At 43.3% G+C, this 17,993-nt stretch overlaps 1 protein-coding gene across 2 annotated transcripts in view; it reads right to left on the minus strand.

Annotated features, from left to right (window-relative positions):
- Positions 1–17,993, minus strand: part of TBC1D32 (TBC1 domain family member 32) — a 940,667-nt gene that overhangs the window by 741,932 nt on the left and 180,742 nt on the right. For both annotated transcript variants that reach the window (XM_078648467.1, XM_078648468.1), the window contains 2 exons: positions 3,091–3,194; positions 1,188–1,249 (listed from right to left, as the gene is read on the minus strand). In XM_078648467.1, coding sequence (XP_078504593.1) covers positions 1,188–1,249; positions 3,091–3,194 — 166 coding nt within the window. The remainder of the gene's footprint in view (positions 1–1,187; positions 1,250–3,090; positions 3,195–17,993) is intronic.

The raw sequence follows: 17,993 nt of genomic DNA on the forward strand, positions 1-17,993 counted from the left end.
ATGTGACTCTGATCATTGTTCAGTGATTGTCGTGACTGTATACTATGAGCATTGTTCAAAAATAAAAAGAGTTAAAAAATAAAAATTGGAATGTTCTCATTATATATTAAGTTTTAAATGGGTGTAGAGGCTCTTTTTGTAAGCTTTCACAAAATCCAATGGACTGTTTTCAAAATTATTATCCTGTGTTCGTACCAGAAATTACTTGTTTAATCAAATGTACCATTTAGATTTCTTCTCAAACTGAAAATTCTCATACATGATTACTGGACAACCTAAATTTGGCCGGATATATCACACATTATTATGATTAGATGGGTGAGATGATGGGGAAAGCTGCATGTGTGTTACATGCATTTTATAAAAGCCATTAATGGTCTTGGCAATACAAACTCTGGGTTCAACTGGATTAGCTAAAGAGAGGCTGAAGGAATGCTTTTTTTCTGAACATCCACATTACAAGAAAATTTGACCAAAAGATCATCATTTCCAAAGGAAGCTAATTTGAGTCATTACCTCAGATCCAGCCATCTTATAACACTCAAAGCCCCCAATCTTGCCGGCTCTTTGAGGCAAAGGACCAGGTGCGTTACATGCAACATTACAGGGTACTTGCAAAGTAAAAAGGAGTATTGATGTGGACTGCTGCAACTAATCCAAAAATCACCTTAATTTTCACCAGTTAATGTGAAAAGAGGGCTGGAATTGGCTAGACATGCCAGAAACAATTAGAATAGACTATGGATAGAAGTAAAATGAGAAGTCAACTTGTGTGCTGTGCACTAGCAAATGGCAGAACACCAGGAAAACTAATGAGCTATAGTTTCAGTCTCTGTAGACTGATCGCCTTGAGTTGAGTTTCTCCGCTAAGCTGGTATGACTGATTCAAACGGAAGAGTCAAATGAATAAAGATGAGCAGTTACTGTGCTTCACAGCCAGATGAATGCTATGAACAAGCTGCTCTTATGCACAGTATACCATTCTTAATGGGATCAAGTCACTGCATTGACACCATGAGTTGAGAGATCTCTCAAAAGCACTGTCTAGTAACAAATCTGTGGGGACAAGATAATCTTGAAATACATACAACGTTGGCAATGTGACAATATTTGTTACTGGATTTCTCACACAATATCTCCACGACCTAACATCTTAATTAAGTACAGTCAACTATAAGATATCTTACTTTTCTGAATGACGAATCCAGAAAGCTGGTGCTTCCCTCTGGTACTCATTAAGCAGACGGACCTGTAGAGAGATATTTGCAACTGTAGTTAGCTTTCATGTCAGTCTAACTTTAGCTTTGCTAATTGAAGACATTATTCTATAGGTTATGTGTTATAATTTGGTCAGCACCAATAATACAACAGTAAAAATAAAGCAGGTTTCAGACCCCTTTGTAGATGTTTTGTAACAATATTCAATATATTCAACAAGCACAGCTCTGCCTGAACTGGCATCAAAACATTTATGGATGAAAAAACAGATACTTATATATCTTCTGCTTAACCTTGTATGCAAAACGCCAAATTGTAACGCTCCACGTACATTTCAGTTGATGACTTATTGCTTGCATCAGCTACCACATACCTTCAAGTCTGTGGGACTAATGTAGCACCCACAACTCACTGAACTTACGGTTCCAATTGCTGGTTTGCATTTTGCGATTTAAAATAGTGATTTTAGCACCCCACTCAATAAATAGTTCAAACACCACAACTTTGATGTGGCAGAGACATATTGAGGTTTGAAAATGCATGATTCTACTTGGGGGCAAAGCAAATTAGGTTACAAATCAACAGGAGATGGCCAACAGAGTGCTCTAAGCTACTACCCTGTTATATCAAAGGGGGGTTACCAAACATAACTTCCATTAAATTCCTCATTCAGAAGAAGGCACAATGAAATGGGTAGATAAAGGGATAGAGCAACAGAGACTATAATGGGATTGTGTGAGGCATTATATAGAATATGTGGAGGAAACTGTGGGAGGGTCTGTAAACAAGTCATCAGGTGAGCAGAGAAAGGTAGGGAGAATAGTGCTACGAGGCGAAGATGTGTGTCATTAGAGGGAACAACTTCCAGCCACCTGACCTTTTTTTCTTTTATTAGGAAAAGCTATCAGCAGAAACCTACGCCTGCCTTATTCCTAGTGCATGGCGGCGACTTTAAGGATGACTACACAGCTAGGGATGGAAGGTAATGAATGGCTGATGATAGAATGTAACCAGGCACAAGTTCAGATGCCAGAACTAGATAGCTCTACAAACCTGGAATGAATTTTTAAAAGTGCAGGAAACAAATCTGTTCTTGAAGCTTATTTTTGCCTTTCCCTCACTCCAGATGAGCCAACTGTGCCATGGCTTGCTAGATTAAAGTCAATGTTGGACAAAATAGGTTTGCTGATCTTTTCTTTAAGTAAGAAGGTGCCACACTTAACATCAAGGGTATAGATAGAAAGGTTTACAGGAATTAGGTCAATTGGCAGCAGATTGAGAAAACTGGAGCCAGTCCTATGGAATACTTCTATCAGCGACATTAGGATGTATCTAACAGGGAGTTGTATTTTGAGATAAATTAAACTACATTATACAAAATTAATGTATTTTAAATTTACGTTGGCAATCCCGCTATTAGCCAATACTCTCAAATCAGTTGCCCCAGCCCTCGTCTCATGTAAACATGTGTCCAATCCTGCACTCACCTGTGAAGTTTCCAAATATACTGAGGTAGCATTGAGGTCTCTTTATTCTAGAATTATGGTATCCACATAAAATATTTTGATGTATGCCTCCATTACATCTATCTTTTTATGTTTTATACAAACTGTATTTGCTGAATTGAATTATCTAGGTTACTTTTGGATGAGGACTTTATTTCAAAAGCATAGTTGCTATTTAAGTCTGTTCTAGAGTGTTAAGATGTATTATTAAGGTTCAGATGTTAGTCAATGTTTTAATCTTTTATTGATATTCCTCATCAATGTGCCATATGCTGCAAGAATAAGTCAGCAATGTGAACACATTTTCCATCCACCCACTAACAGGAAATATCTCACTGAATAGAACAATAATGAAAATCAACCATACCTTCTTCAGCACACAAACAATCTCCGGATCGGTTATGTCTACACCCCAAGAAAGAGGAGGAATTTTGTTTTCTCCAGATGCAAATAAGATCTCCAAATGTTTAGCTGAATATACAAAAAAAGAATAAAGAAATGTTGGTGATTGTCTGAGGTGTTGTATCAGTTAATAGGCCAATAAGTTGTCTCTCTCACACCTAACAATAAAATTGTTAAAAATGCTTTTTGTCGCAATACTACTACAGCAAGAAAGGCTGAACAGCATTTAGTGGACCAGCAAAAAGAGTACAACGATGGTACAGTACATTAGCTGTGAGACTTCACATGTCCCTTCCTCAGATGCCTATAAATTGTCTATACCCTAACTTTATTTTCTACATTGCATATAGCACTCTACAAGTCACACTAAACAGAGGCTTTGAGTAGCATCGATACGATCTCTGGACTGATTCGCCATTTCATACTGACATCTTAAGGCATGCAAATAACCAGAGACTGATACGAAAGAAACAGGGACAGACATGCCAGAATCTTTAAATTTCGAAGCAGTTAACTTTGAGATTAAAAAGTAATGTTGTAAAATTAACAGGGTATTCATGCTGACCTATATTAACTTACAACTTCTTTTCTAAACTAAAAGTTATCTTTTAATGGAGTAAACATGTCACGTTGAAAGACAAGTCAAAAAGTTCAGTCTATAGGCCTTATTACGATGGCGGTCGGACATTGCAGGATGGTAACTACCCGACTAGTAGCCTGGAAAAGGGCCGCAGCACAAGCCGCAATACAAAATAGCATGTTTGCAAACATCCAGGCACCGTGTGCCAGGCATCCTGTGTTGCCTGGCACATGGTATATGAAACTACCTTGTGACCTCTATTTCTTTTTCAGAGATTCAATAATGAATTTAAATACAGGCTGTTAATAAGGTAAAACAAAAATCCATAAACATTGATACTTGTATAGCGCACTACTCACCCGCAAGGGTCTCAAGGCGCTTGTACGAATACTGCTGTGGAACCCATCCTGGCTTTCCCTGGGAGGTGTCCACTCCTGGGCACACCCAAGGTGGAGGCCAGGCATCCTTAGCGTTGTGGGGCCGTTGTGGAGATTAAGCAAGCTATTGCCCAGAGTTGCAGAGTGGGACTCCATGATTGGAATAGGCACCGAGGCGAGAATTATCAGGTCCGTGGAATTTTTGAGCCCAAGACCCGCCGAGGCGGGGAATTGAACCCTGGTCCCGGGCTAGACCTTTGCATCAGGGTCTGTCGTTCTAACCATTGAGCCACACTTCTCCACAACATGTACACATTAATAATAATTTAAGTTGTTTATTAATTTTCTTCCTTTTTATCAAAATTATTTTATACTTTTTTTTAACATTTAAGTTTAGCAAAAAATCATTTCTCAGGCACAACAATTTTCTTTGCAATGAGAGATTGCTTTTCAATATATCAACATCATTACCCCCAGGTAGAGAGACACCACAAACATACAAACCAACTCACATACATTCATACCTTTTATACTGCATTCATACCTCAATCACAACCGTATATATCTGAACAATGTGAGACAAAGTTGTAATCAGTATCAGTGACCCTTTAGGACAACTGCATAAAGCAGGATCGAGACAGCCTTGGCACATGGTGCATGGATGTTTGTGGGGACACCACATGAACCCCCCCCCACCCCCTCCCCCCCATAGCCCCATAGTGGCGGGTCACAGGGGCTCTGCTAGGGGCCCCAAAAGACCATTTCCTGCTGCCTGTTCATGGCAGTGAGACCACCATGAACAGGCAGTCAGAAAGCGATATCCTTATCCCTATGGTGGTGCCTGCGCATCCACCACCCCATTGTAGGGATTAGGAATTCGACTGCTGTCCGGACAGGCTCCCTGAGCCTGTCACAGGTGGTGGTCTTTCCCCCCGCCTAAGTCACTTTGACCTCCGGAATCATAATACAGCTGTCTGATCGATGGCATAGATGTCAGTGGGACAGCCACAGACGGCTTGATGGTGGTGGTCCCACCAACATCGGAATGGCGCCCTAGGTGTAAAAGATCAAGGGGCAGATGTATCAAGCGTTTTGCGACTCGCAAAGGCCGAAATTCGCCGAATTTCGGCCTTTGCGAATCGCAAATGGTCTTTTTGCATGTTTTTGAATGTATCAAAAATTTGCAAATTAAGAAATCGCAAAGATTTGAGATTCCTTAAATGCTATGTAAGAAGCTTTTTTCTTTTGCGAATTTTGGTTAAGGAATCGCAAATTACCACTGACTTGTAGTTGATGGTAATTTGCGAAGTCCTCAACAAATGCACAAATTTGCATTTTTTAAGGTGGCATGTGACGCGCACACATGCCCATGGGGCATGTATGTGCGCCATATGCACACATGTAGTGTAGTTCCTATTATCCCAATAGGCTCTGCGCATTGGAATAATACCTTCAATAGTATAGGCCTAGACCAGACGTTAACTAGGTCTCCTATTGTCGATATTAGACTTAAAGTTTTGGGTTTGCCAGCTAGCTCAGAGTTCACTAGAAACTTTCTCGGATAGGCAAGGAGGAGTTGAACCTCCCTGGATAGACAAGAAGGGATTTAGTTTCTGACAACCATAGAACATGACAACTTTGCTCTCCCCTAATCAAGAGTGTATCTCTAGAGTCGTGTGAAAACAAAAGACAACTTATTTTACTCAGTCAGTACGTGCATTCTTAGTTTCACCAGATTGTAGAGAAAAGGAAGAGACGGGCGTGTTCAATAAAAGATGTTATTTATTGATCAGTCTCTTTTCTCGTACAAGAGAAATGGATCGATATTATCGCAATACTTATGGTTAAGTAAAGTGCATACAATAAAAGCAGAATTATGAAATAATACTGTAAAAGCATTGATATGGTTTCTAAGCCATATGCTAGTTAAAATGGATAAAATAGATACATACATATATACATTTGACTAATCGTACTCAACTGGTGCTTCTAACCACGCCTACCCCGGTGTACCTGACCTAAGCCTAATACGTGGGCGGGAATAGAAAGTAGCAGTTTAAGTTAAGTTTGTTTTGCCAAGTGACTGACTCAAGAATTCTCTGCAAGGGGTTATTCAGTTCTGTACCTGAAATCTAGGATGGTTGAGGGATGGTATCTCTCGTCTTTGGTCTCGATATTCCAGGCTGCCTGCAAGGGCTGCTTGGAAGCGCCGGAGCTGGATTTCTCGGCAGGAGAAAGCAGTGTCTCGTTCTCAGCGCGTCAGGAAGGCGGGGCAGCGCCAGCGGGGTCCGCTCTGTGCTGGCCTCTTCGGCAAGTCTTGCTGCTCCGATCTCGTCACCACTGCGTGTGTTTGCTTAAGGCAATATCGGTAATATTTATACCTGTGAGGTGCCGAGATTGACGTAAGGATGGACATAGATACGTCAATAAGGATGTCATACGAACTGGTTGTTAGCACATTCTTTTACTGAAGTTCTCGGTGAAATCAAAACAATGGCCGCAGGGATTTTCCCAGGTTGTCATAGGTTTGATTTGTTTTGAGAACTCCGTATGCCTTATCAGGGGCTGGAGGAATATTGCTTGCCTAATTAGATGGCAAGCGTTATGACCTAATCAGATAACGCGTTCCTGTGCCGTGGTGTGGCTTAATCAGATAACGGTTTCTGCATCATGGGATGGCTGCTAGTTAATTTGTTAACCAGAACAGGGTCAGGAACAGGGGGATCGATACAGAACCTATAGGAATACATCACACACATATGTACATTTCAGGGGTGCAGCAGGGTGTCTTTTAGACACCCCTGCACCCTTGAAATAACTCTCAAATTGCGATTAGCAAATTGTGAATTCGCAATTTGAGAATTACTTCAAAGTCATTCCTATGGGCCTCCTGGCCCATAGGAATGCATGGGAAATTATTCCTTATTTGCGAATTCGCAAAATGCGAATTCGCAAATAAGGAAGTGTAAGGAATCGCAAAAAAATAGCGATTTTTGTCATACATTCCATTTTGCGATTTCTAAACAGCGATTCCTTAAAAATCGCTATTTAGGAATCGCAATATGGAATCTTGATACATCTGCCCCCAAACTTATTATGTGCACAGAATCATATTAGCATCCCGACAAGCGAAGTACTAGTGAACTCATGTATAATTATTAGGGAAAAGACTGAATTAGAAACATATTTAACTAATTAGGCCGCTAAAAGACTATTCATTTTAATTATACATATGAATTTTCACCTAACGTTGGACATACAGACACACAAAAGTGGCTAAGTCAGTGCAAGTGTGTGACATGTTTTGTTCAAGCTTTGTAGCTCATAATTCACTTGTGCCAATATTAGCACATTTCTACTATAAATAACACAGCTTAGCTTTGGATGGGGCTGCTTTTTAGTAAATAATTCAATGACCTATAGCAATCTGGTGTGCTGCTCACCCAGGCCCAAAACAAAGAACTTTTAATTTGGTCCAATAAAAAAACCTGAGTATTCTGAACTTGCTGGGAATAAAGGAGGAGTCTGGGGCACGCTGGTACTTCACAATCTCATTGGCTTTGATTACTTTATATTCAAAAGAAATATTGCCAGGTGGTGGAGGGCATGAGCACCCCCACACTGATATAGTGGAGGTGTGACAAGAACCACTGCTCTATGCTGTTAGTGGCTGCGGTCAAAAGTTTGATCAAATTTGGGATTCATATATGTTAATAATGTGATTTGTAGAGTGACTCCCTCTCCCCCCCCCCCCGCCGTCCTCTCCACTTGTCGGGGGACCAACTATGTTAAATTACCCTGTTGGGGCCTTTGATAAGCTTGGATTCCGCCTGTTCGTTGCAATGTATTGCTTGGGGGTGTCGGAGACTGTGGCATATGTCTGCACTAATATATTCCCTGTGCCGTCAATGGGGAATCTGTCACTGGATTTGACAAATGTAACTTTTTTTAGACAAATAGGTGTCCCGTTGACTGTCCTTCATACTTTTATACTTGTTACTGTCCCTAAAACAATAACAATATTTGGAAAAAAGTGTTAGTATTTAATTTCTAATCCCATTTTTTTGTGGTAGTACACTAGGGTTTTTCAGTCCTTATCTGGACAACAACTCTAACTTTTACCTTTTAATACCACTAATTCAAACTTTTAAATAGGCCTTTTTGTTTGTTAGTTATCCAATTTTTATGTAAAAATTCCTCGGTATTGCTTAATACTTTTATACTATATTTATATGTACCTCTACTAATCTGCTAATAGTTTGATTTGCTTCGTTTTAACCCAAATCACAACAGGACTCTCTATGCACTACCGGTTTATAAATTTCACAAAGACTTAAAATAGACAGTTCACGCCTGAAAGAGCTTTAATCAGCTGTACAATTCTTTCCAACTTTTCTCTTACAGTCGTGACTAAAAAACGCCTAGGCTTCCTTCTGTCAATTGGCTCTCATGAGACCCAACTTAAATTGAGAAATCTTACTGATTGACAGACTGACGTACCTTTTAATGTTTGATTTGCTTGCTATAATCTGTGCTTAATTTATGCAATTGTTCCCCATCATATTTTATAAGCCTGGGGTATTTTCTTTTCATTTAATAGAAAACGATGTTTTATGCTTTTAATGATCTTTAGCAGACCATTCTACAATGAAGTTAAAACACGCTAATAGAAAACAAAGAAGAATCACAGATGTGTCTTTCATAATCAAGATATTAACGGGTTTTAGAACACCAAAGGATGCAAAATGAGTACATGTTAAATTCCATTATCCACCAAGCATTGCAGGCAGCCAAATGAACTCCCATAAGTGCTAGGAATGCAACGGCTTAGTACAAATATGCGCAGATATCAATATTTGTATTAAATATTTATCAACAATGTCTACAGAAACAAATATTCAGTCATGAACCATTAATGCGATAAATTAGAGTCTGCGCAATGAATTCTTTAAATAACACTTTTAAACCCTGGTTGGTACTCAATCCTCGATTCATGAGATTATTTCAAGGCACAAGTCCAACACAGTTTTCATGCAATGCAAAAGGGACCTATTGCACAGTATAATGGAACCACAGTTCTATGACGACTTCTAGAACGAACAGAACGAACTGAACGAACTTCTGTTCAAACTTCTAGAACAGCCACAACTTGAGTGAAGAGAATGAGGGCCCCAACATGCATTTACAATCTGCCTTTTTAACATAGTTCTCTTCCAAATTCACCCACCCTACAAGATGGTGCTCTTCTAAAACGTCTCTCTGCAAATTGCCTTGCCCTCTTGGTACTCCATTGGTAGTACTTTTTTTTTTTTACTCTGTAGCGACCTGGAGATTTCGGAGGAATAGAATGACATATTTTACTGATCTCTTTTTAAATTTGATCCCTATAAATGGAAGAACAAGCATGGTAGTGAAGCTATGATCCTTTGATTTTCTGGTAGCTAATAAGATCTACCAGGTATCTCCTCGTTTCATTTGTCACAATGAACACCATGTGGATGCCTTCTACTTTTATACTCAATCGGATTCTTATCTGATTTTAACCACTGTCCTTTTAAAATGTCCGCCGTTCTTTCAACTAATTTCTTTTGAAAATGACCAGGGAGCAATTTATCTGGATTCTTTTTTAAGCATGGACCTTTAATGCCTTTTTGCAATCAACGTAATCTAATATTTTTTTTTTTTTTTTACCCGGCCTTTTTTTCCACCTCTGCTTTCTGTTAGTACATTATTCTTAATGTCTACAACAATAATCTCGGAAAACGGAAGGGGTAGAGAATCAGTCTCCTTCATGTTAAATCATAAATCCGCTTGCAGCCCACTCATTTATTTTTATGTTTCAGCTTTTGGACAACTTTGGTGCTAATTTGAGAGGCAGTGGCAATCTGCCAGGTAAATGCTCAGTTCTGGTCAAATGTAGACCATGAGTTCACATCGGAGGTCGGTGAAGTGGGTCAAGAAACTCAGTAATAGCATAAACTGTTACTTGCAGTATTCAAAAATGGGTCAAGTGTAGTATGAAGCATTAGATCAGTAATCTGAGTAATTAAACTCAGTAATACTAGCCACTGCTATTTACAGTATATACAAATGGTTAAAGTGTGGTGTGAAGCATTTCTTTTTTTTTTTTTTTTAAGAAAAAACAAATTATTTTGTTTGGAAACATTCCTTAATGCCACTGTGAGACAGCGGTTTGTAGCTGAAGATGTAGGTTCTTTAACTATATCAGTTTGTGTCCAATAAGAAATCAGATGTATTCTTGTTTTTGTGTGCATTTCTAGGAGTTTGGATAAACATTCTTTTAAGCCTTCTATTTGTATCACCTGTACTTTGAAATACCCGGGGAGAGGCAGTGTTACAAAAGAGTATAGCTCCCACTCAGAAAAGTCAGTCCCATCCTTTGATTTTATTTTTATCACATTAGTGCCACAGAGACAGCCCCCAGCCCATCATTCAAAAGTGACTAAAACCTGGCCAAGCAAGTGTTTCACTGACATGATGCCGGTGACTATACATCTCTCGCTGCTGGTTGTGATTTTTTTTTTTTTTATTTATTTAAAGAGTTTTATATAGCGCTGGCTAGACCCAGAGGTATCAGAGCGCTTTACATGAGAATCAGCAATGTAACAGAAAAAGTTCATCAATGACACAATAAATCCAAAAAAATAGGAAATACAATTAGGAGAGGAGAGAAAGGAGAGAGAAAAGTAGTGGAGGGGGCAGCGGAGGTGAGAAAGGGAGGATAAGGGGAAAGACAATACAGAGAGACGAAAAGAAGTCTGTCTAAAGACCAACTGGGTAGGTGATGACCAAGGAGGGAATCCACGGCCCATCTCCCCTATAGCTAAACCAGGTAGCTCCATCGGGCATCAGACAAAAAAGTTCAGTCTCAATACATTGAGAGAGAGGGGAGAAGGAGAGACATAAATAGAGGGAGGATGCGTGAGGAGATGACAGGAGGGACGAAAGGAAATGCAACAATGTGGTTCAACAGTAACAGAAAAAGATCAACAATTACACATTACATCAAACACTCAGCAATACATTAGGAGAGGAGAGAAAGGAGAGAGAAAAGAAGTGGGGGCTAGGGGAGGTGAGAAAGTGAGGATAAGGGAAGAGACAACCGTAGAGACGAAAGGAAGTCTGTCTAAAGACCGACTGGGTAGGTGACGACCAAGGAGGGAATCCACGGCCCATCTCCCCTATAGCTAAACCAGGTAGCTCCATCGGGCATCAGACAAAGTAGTTCGGTCTCAAGTGTCGAGGGAAGAGGTTCACAGAAAAACAGGGTGGGAGGGAGATACGGCAGAAAGACGAAGGAAAGTCTGCCCAAAGTCCGGCTGGGTAGGTGACGGTCGAGGGGGAAGTCCCAAAACCCATCTCCTCTATAGCTATCAGGTAGCTCCACCGGGCTTTGGACAAATAGCTAGGTCTCAATGGGAAACATTTAAATAACAAGGAGGGCAAAATAAATGGAGCGTAGAGGGGAGGGGACAGGGAAGGTGAGAAAGAGAGGATAGGGGAAGAGACAACAAGGAGAGATGAAATGAAATCTGTCTAAAGGCCGACTGGGTAGGTGACGACCAAGGAGGGAATCCAAAGCCCATCTCCCCAATAGCTAAACCAGGTAGCTCCATCGGGCATCAGACAAAATAGTTCAGTCTCAATACATTGAGAGAGGAGAGAAGGAGAGACTTAAATAGAGGGAGGATGCGGGAAGAGACGACAGGAGAGACGCAAAGTTATGTTATGTTATGTTATGTTATGCCCTTTTGTATTGCGCACAGCTGCCCCAGCTAAGGGGCGTCCTGGCGCATGGCAGGCAATGTGCAACAGATTAGCAGAAACACAACACAGATAAAAGAGTTTATTTAAAAAGGAAAGTTTTCAGTGCTTTGCGGAAGGCCAAGAGGTCATCCAATAGCCGCAAGTCCACTGGGAGGGAATTCCAGAGTTCAGCCGCCCTAACCCGGAAAGAGCGACCACCAACCCGAAACAGCCTGTATCGGGGAACCACCGCGAGAGCTTGGCTTCCCGATCTCAGAGCACGGGAAGGAACATACCACGACAGGAGATCAGCAAGAATTGGCGGACCTACTCCCCTCAAGATCTTAAACGCCAAGCACAACACCTTAAACTGGATGCGTGATTTGATGGGGAGCCAATGCAAAGATCTCAAGACTCCCGAGACAGAACTCCTTCGAGGTAAGCCAACAATGGCTCTCGCCGCGGCATTCTGCACGCGTTGGAGGCGGGTGGTCTCAGCCACATTGGTCCCTACCAGAAGCGAGCTGGCATAGTCCAGGCGAGATAATACCGTGGCCTGGACTATCAGCTGCCTGGTACCACGGTCAAAGAACTTAAGAATGGGCCTCAGCGACCGCAAGATACCGAAACAGCAGGCCGCGATTTTCTTCGAATGGCCCTCATAGCTAAGAGCAGGATCCATCCAAACTCCCAGATTCCTAAGTTCAGTGACCGGGATAGGGGCCGGCCCCAGTTCAACGGGCAAAGAAGTCTGGCTAAAGACTAACTGGGTAGGTGACGTCCAAGGAGGGAATCCCCAACCTGTCTCCCCTATAGCTAAACCAGGTAGCTCCATCGGGCATCAGACAAAATAGCTAGCTCTCAAATGACGCAGGAAATTCACAGGTCGACAGGGTGGGGACTAAGGCAAGGGCAGGTAAGGGAAAATGTCAGTAGCAGGAAAGAGGAGAGGAGTAGAGCAGGGAGGGGTAGGGGTAGGTAGATTGGTAGAAGTTCCCATGGATCTGCTGCGAGGCATTAAAAAAGCAGGTCCGTTCCTTCTCAGGCGCCATCTTGAGGTTAAAATGTCGGGTGAGAATTACGCCATAAATCTTGTGTTGCTATGACCGGTAGGAACGGCGGCCACAGTGTCAGACGCTCCTGACCATCCGATGTCCGGGGACAAGTAAAATCCAAATAATGTCCGGGGACAAGTAAAATGTTGCTAATAAATTCTGATTAGTGCTAATTTAGAGTTGTGGGGAATATGGAGTTTTTCTTGTTAACGAGCTTGTTCCCAAAGTTTCCAGGTGACTGTTTCCGAATTTGAAGGGTTGCTAATGATTAATGTGCCATTTGAAGATGTCTGCCCGTTTTGCAGGGTGTTTTAGCATTGGTATATGGAGCAGTCTTCTTTTTGTTTCTAGTATTGTTTTTCTCAGTTCCGATCTCTGGAAGGCGCCATCTTATGTGGGTTGAGTGATTCTTCCTATATTTGTTAAGCTAAAATGGTGGGAAGGTTTATTTATTTGCTCATTGTGATCCTCAGGCAGTTGACATAACTGCACACTTCCTTCCCTCTCACCCACACTCTTCTCATTCAAATCCTCAAGAAATCTGCCAAACCGGGAAACCTCACCACTGTCCCGAATCCCCCATGCGACTTTGCGGCATAGCAGGGTGTTGCCATGAGACTGCACAGTTGATTCATCTACTCAAGTTTAGATTTCAAATGGACCCATTCTGCATATATTAGAATAGCTGCTATAGATCAACTAACTTTAAATAAGAAACAACAGTTTACTGTCCCAATAAGCATGTAATCCAAAGTCAGAATCAGACAATGGGAAATACTAATGCAGAGGTTTGTGAAGGACCTCGCCAAGATTGAAGGCTCCAGTGTGATGTTGGAGCGCCATTAGGACCTTCAGTTTGCCTGAAATCTCCACAAAGTTAACACTGATCATTCACAGCAGGACCATACATGGCAGTAGTCAAACTTACATGCCACCACCACTGCTCGACATACCCGCTCTCTAAAGTTAATATTAGCTAGAACACAGAACGTTGGTATCTTCAGTGATGGAAGGTATGCTAGGCTTAGAGAAGCAAACCATGGACAAAGGGGCAATTGGAGTATGTAAATTAGTGTTAATTTCTGTACTACAAAATGCAATTCACAAACCTCCGGCTGGAGATCTCAACACATGTAGATACAAGATTTAGTAGTAAAAGTTGGATGGACAAGAGAATGGTTGGAAAATGGTGAATCATTTCAAGTAAATTGGTGGGGTAAGGGACTTTGAAGGAGAGGTTTACGGAATAACATGCCAACACATAACAGTAAGGCAATTACAAAATATACATTTACATCTACTACAGTAATACTGCTGGCACAACAGGTTCAAACATACTCCAGCCCAGCCCTGGATTGAGTCAAGCACTACACATAGCCAACCACTGGTACTGCGAAACACTGTCAGAGAAATCAATTGAGGCAGGGACTAACAATAACTCATATACAATAATTAACACTTTAAATAAAACTTTATAAGAATTACATTTATTTCATATATTGTGCTATTCATTTCATTTATTTTTAGGTATAGACCTTTAACACAATATATTGTACATGATATATTAAAAAAATCATAAATAAAATAATACGTAACTTGTATTCAAGACTGCTAAAATAACATAATTGGTAAGATAAGGTGCGGGAAAGAGGAAAATTGCAATTTTAACTAATTTTGCTTGTTTAAAAATATTTAAATATTTTTTTCATTAATTTATAATCAATTAATGTGTGCTATCTCCTGATACTATGGTAATCCTATAGGAAAATGTGTTAGGGAAATGCGTTTTAATTATTTTTAAATATATATGTGAATATATATTTAAATTTAGGTTTAAAGTATTTTATTGCATTTTCATAAACAAGGAAAAAACAGTACATACAAGGAATCCAGTCGTCGTGATAAAGTACTGCAAAGACTCTCCTCCTGAAGCGCCTTCTGAAAACCACATATTGCTATCCACGCATACGCAGAGCCTCAGTTTAGGCAAAGGGGTCGTGACGACAGATTCCAGAACCAACAACCCCCCTCAACTCCCCCATCCCTTGCCCTCCCTCCCGAACCCCCCGCCTCTCTCCCTCTGTGCCTGTGCAAATGCCCTACACCTCCTGCATTTCCTTAAAGGAGCCATACCCTCCAATCCACCCACCCTCCATGTCGACTAGGTAATCGGGGTTGTCAGTCGCATCAGCCTAAGATATCGTGGACAGGTAATCTCTTTGAACTCCGACTGCAGCAAGATATTAAAAGGCTGCCACAGGTCATCAAACCTATCTACCTTCCCCCGCCACTGTGAGGGACAGCTTCTCCGTTCCCAGAACGTGCCATAACCTATGCATAAAAATAATATGCAACCAGCCTATGTTGGTAGGAAGGGTGGTGGTACGCCAATATATGAGTATGTTCTGGATCGCCGAGCCTAAAGCGATCGCTATCTGTCTACCCTTCCTGGATCGCAGAGGGTACATCAAGCCATTGGGTAACCCTAATAGAACATAGGCAGGGGGGCGAGGTAATTCGATGTTAAAGCACTGGTCTATCTCGTCTAAGACCTCCTTCCAATACGGACCCAGCAATGGGCAATCCCATAAAATGTGCGTAAGTGTGCCTGCCTGTCCACATTCGCGCCAACAAGTGTCCGGGATGTGATGGTTCATTTCGTGCAACATCTGAGGCGTGTAGTACCAGTATGTAGATATCTTAGTAAAGGTCTCTGTGAGTCCAGTGTGGTATGCGGAATGACGCGCTCGGTAGGAGATGTCATCCCATTCTTTATGACTCAATTCCCTCCCCAGCTCTCGTTCCCAGCTCCCGGGGTTATGGATGTGGTAAGGGGGGGGTTGCAAGAGTCGATATATGTCTGAGATGAGCTTGGCGTCCGAGGAACGCGTCGCTAGCCACATCTCGTATGGAGTAAGTTTCCGATCGGCCATATCCCTTAACTGCGGCTGAAGCGCCCAATGGCGTACTTGCATGTACCGCATACGCTCAGTCTCGGGCAAGTGGTATTCCCGGCGTAGGTCTTCGAACGACACAGCGCCTTCTGGGCCATAGATATGAAACAGTGCGCAGCATCTGGCTGTCTGCCAGAGCGAGAACGCTCCAGGTTCCGTCCCGGGTCGAAAGTCGGGGTTCCCCACCAGTGGTGTAAGCGGTGACGGGAAGGTGGTAAGGTCATGCTTAATATTCACTGCATCCCAAACACGGAGCGGGACCTGTGTGACCAAGGACGCATAGAGATTGGGGGGCCGGTGACTTTTGCGCAGGAAGGGTATCTCTTGTAGAGTCCTGCCCGCCACTGCCTGGTCCTGGAACAGCCAGTGCCTGTCAAATTCCCACTTGCTCCATTCCACCAAATACCGCAGCTGCGCCGCCTGAAAATATTTGTGGAGATCCGGAATGCCAAGTCCACCGGACTCGGGTGCCAGCGTGGACAGGGCTCTCTTGAGTCTGGGTTTACGGCCCTGCCAGACAAATCGTGCGATATCGGTCTGAGCCTGCCGTATCCACCCTTTCGGCGGCTGGAGCGGCAAGGCCCGGAACAAATACAATACCTGCAGTAAGAGGGTCATTTTCACCGCGGCGATTCGTCCCAACAATGATAACGTACCTCTGCTCCAACGGAGCAATTCCTCCTTCATTTTCCTGCCCAGGGCTGCATAGTTAGCAATAACCATGGCAGGCAGGGAGGGCGCCAGTAGTACCCCCAGGTACGGGATCAGATCTCCAGACCAACGCATGGGGAATCGTCCCTGTAGCTCAAGCCGCGTAGCAGAGGCGAGCGAGATGTCAAGGGCGGCCGACTTTCTCATGTTCATTTTAAAACCCGCCACCGCGGCGAAGGCTTCCATCTCAGCAATGCAAGCGGGGAGCGACTCCCTCGGGTTGTCAAGCATTAAAATCACATCATCCGCATACAAACTGATGGTGTGAATGTATCCCCCCATCCGGACGCCAGTCACCTCCGGGTTTCGCCGAATCCTTTGAGCAAAGGGCTCCATGTAAAGAGCGAAAAGCAGTGGGGATAGTGGGCACCCTTGTCTGGTCCCCCTCTCTATCGCGAATCGGTCGGAGTTGCAGCCATTCACTCTCACTATCGCAGTAGGAGATCTGTAACAGTTAAATATGAGGGTGCGGAACTTCTCCCCTATACCCAGTTTGCAAAGCACCTTCTCAAGGTAAGGCCAATGCACCCGATCGAACGCCTTCTCCGCGTCAACCGAGAGTAGCATGCGCTCTCCGGGGACACGGGAGGCCTTCTCCTGGACGTGGACCACCCTCTTAGAGTTGTCCACCGTTTGTCGGCCCGGGACAAACCCGGCCTGATCCGGGTCCACAAGTCCCGGCAAATGTGGTGCCAGACGCGCCGCCAGAATCCCAGTGTAGAGCTTGAGGTCCACATTGAGTAGCGAGATCGGCCGATAGGAGGCACATTCGGTCCGGTCTTTCCCTGGCTTAGGGATAACCGATACCGTGGCCCGCAGGAGATCCGGTGGAATAGCCCCATGCTCGGCAAAGGAGTTAAAGAGCCGTGTCAACAGCGGCACCAGCTCTGGACAGAATGTTTTGTAGAAAAGAGGGGTGTAACCGTCGGGTCCCGGGGCCTTCCCATGTTTGAGGCGGGAGATAGCCACAATCACCTCCTCCGGCCGAATGTCCCGTTCCAGGTGTTCCGCTTGTTCCGGTGTGAGAACCGGAAGGTCGACCGACGTGAGGTAATCGGCCTCAGCCAAGGCCGAGGGGGGCTCACCCGTGTACAGATCGGCGTAATAGCGACGGAATCCGTCCGCGATCCGGTGGTCCTCCGTGGCCAATGTACCACTAGGGGTGGATAACTCCTTGACCCGTTGGCGCTGATGCTGCACCCGGAGTTTATTCGCAAGCAGTCGGCCGCATCGGTCACAGCCAGTGTAATACGCATGTTTCAGGCGCAGCGTTGCATATTCCGCCCTATCCATGTCGAGCGCGGAAAGGCGCTTGCGGGCCGCTTTGAGTTGCCTCCAGACTCTGGGGGCCCCCGTCCTCCGATGCACCTGTTCTAGCTCCCGCACCGTATCAGTAAGTTAGTCTCTTTTCCGTTGTCGGTCCC

The sequence above is a fragment of the Lissotriton helveticus genome, chromosome 6 (assembly GCF_964261635.1).
Source record: "Lissotriton helveticus chromosome 6, aLisHel1.1, whole genome shotgun sequence".
Classification (NCBI taxonomy): domain Eukaryota; kingdom Metazoa; phylum Chordata; class Amphibia; order Caudata; family Salamandridae; genus Lissotriton; species Lissotriton helveticus.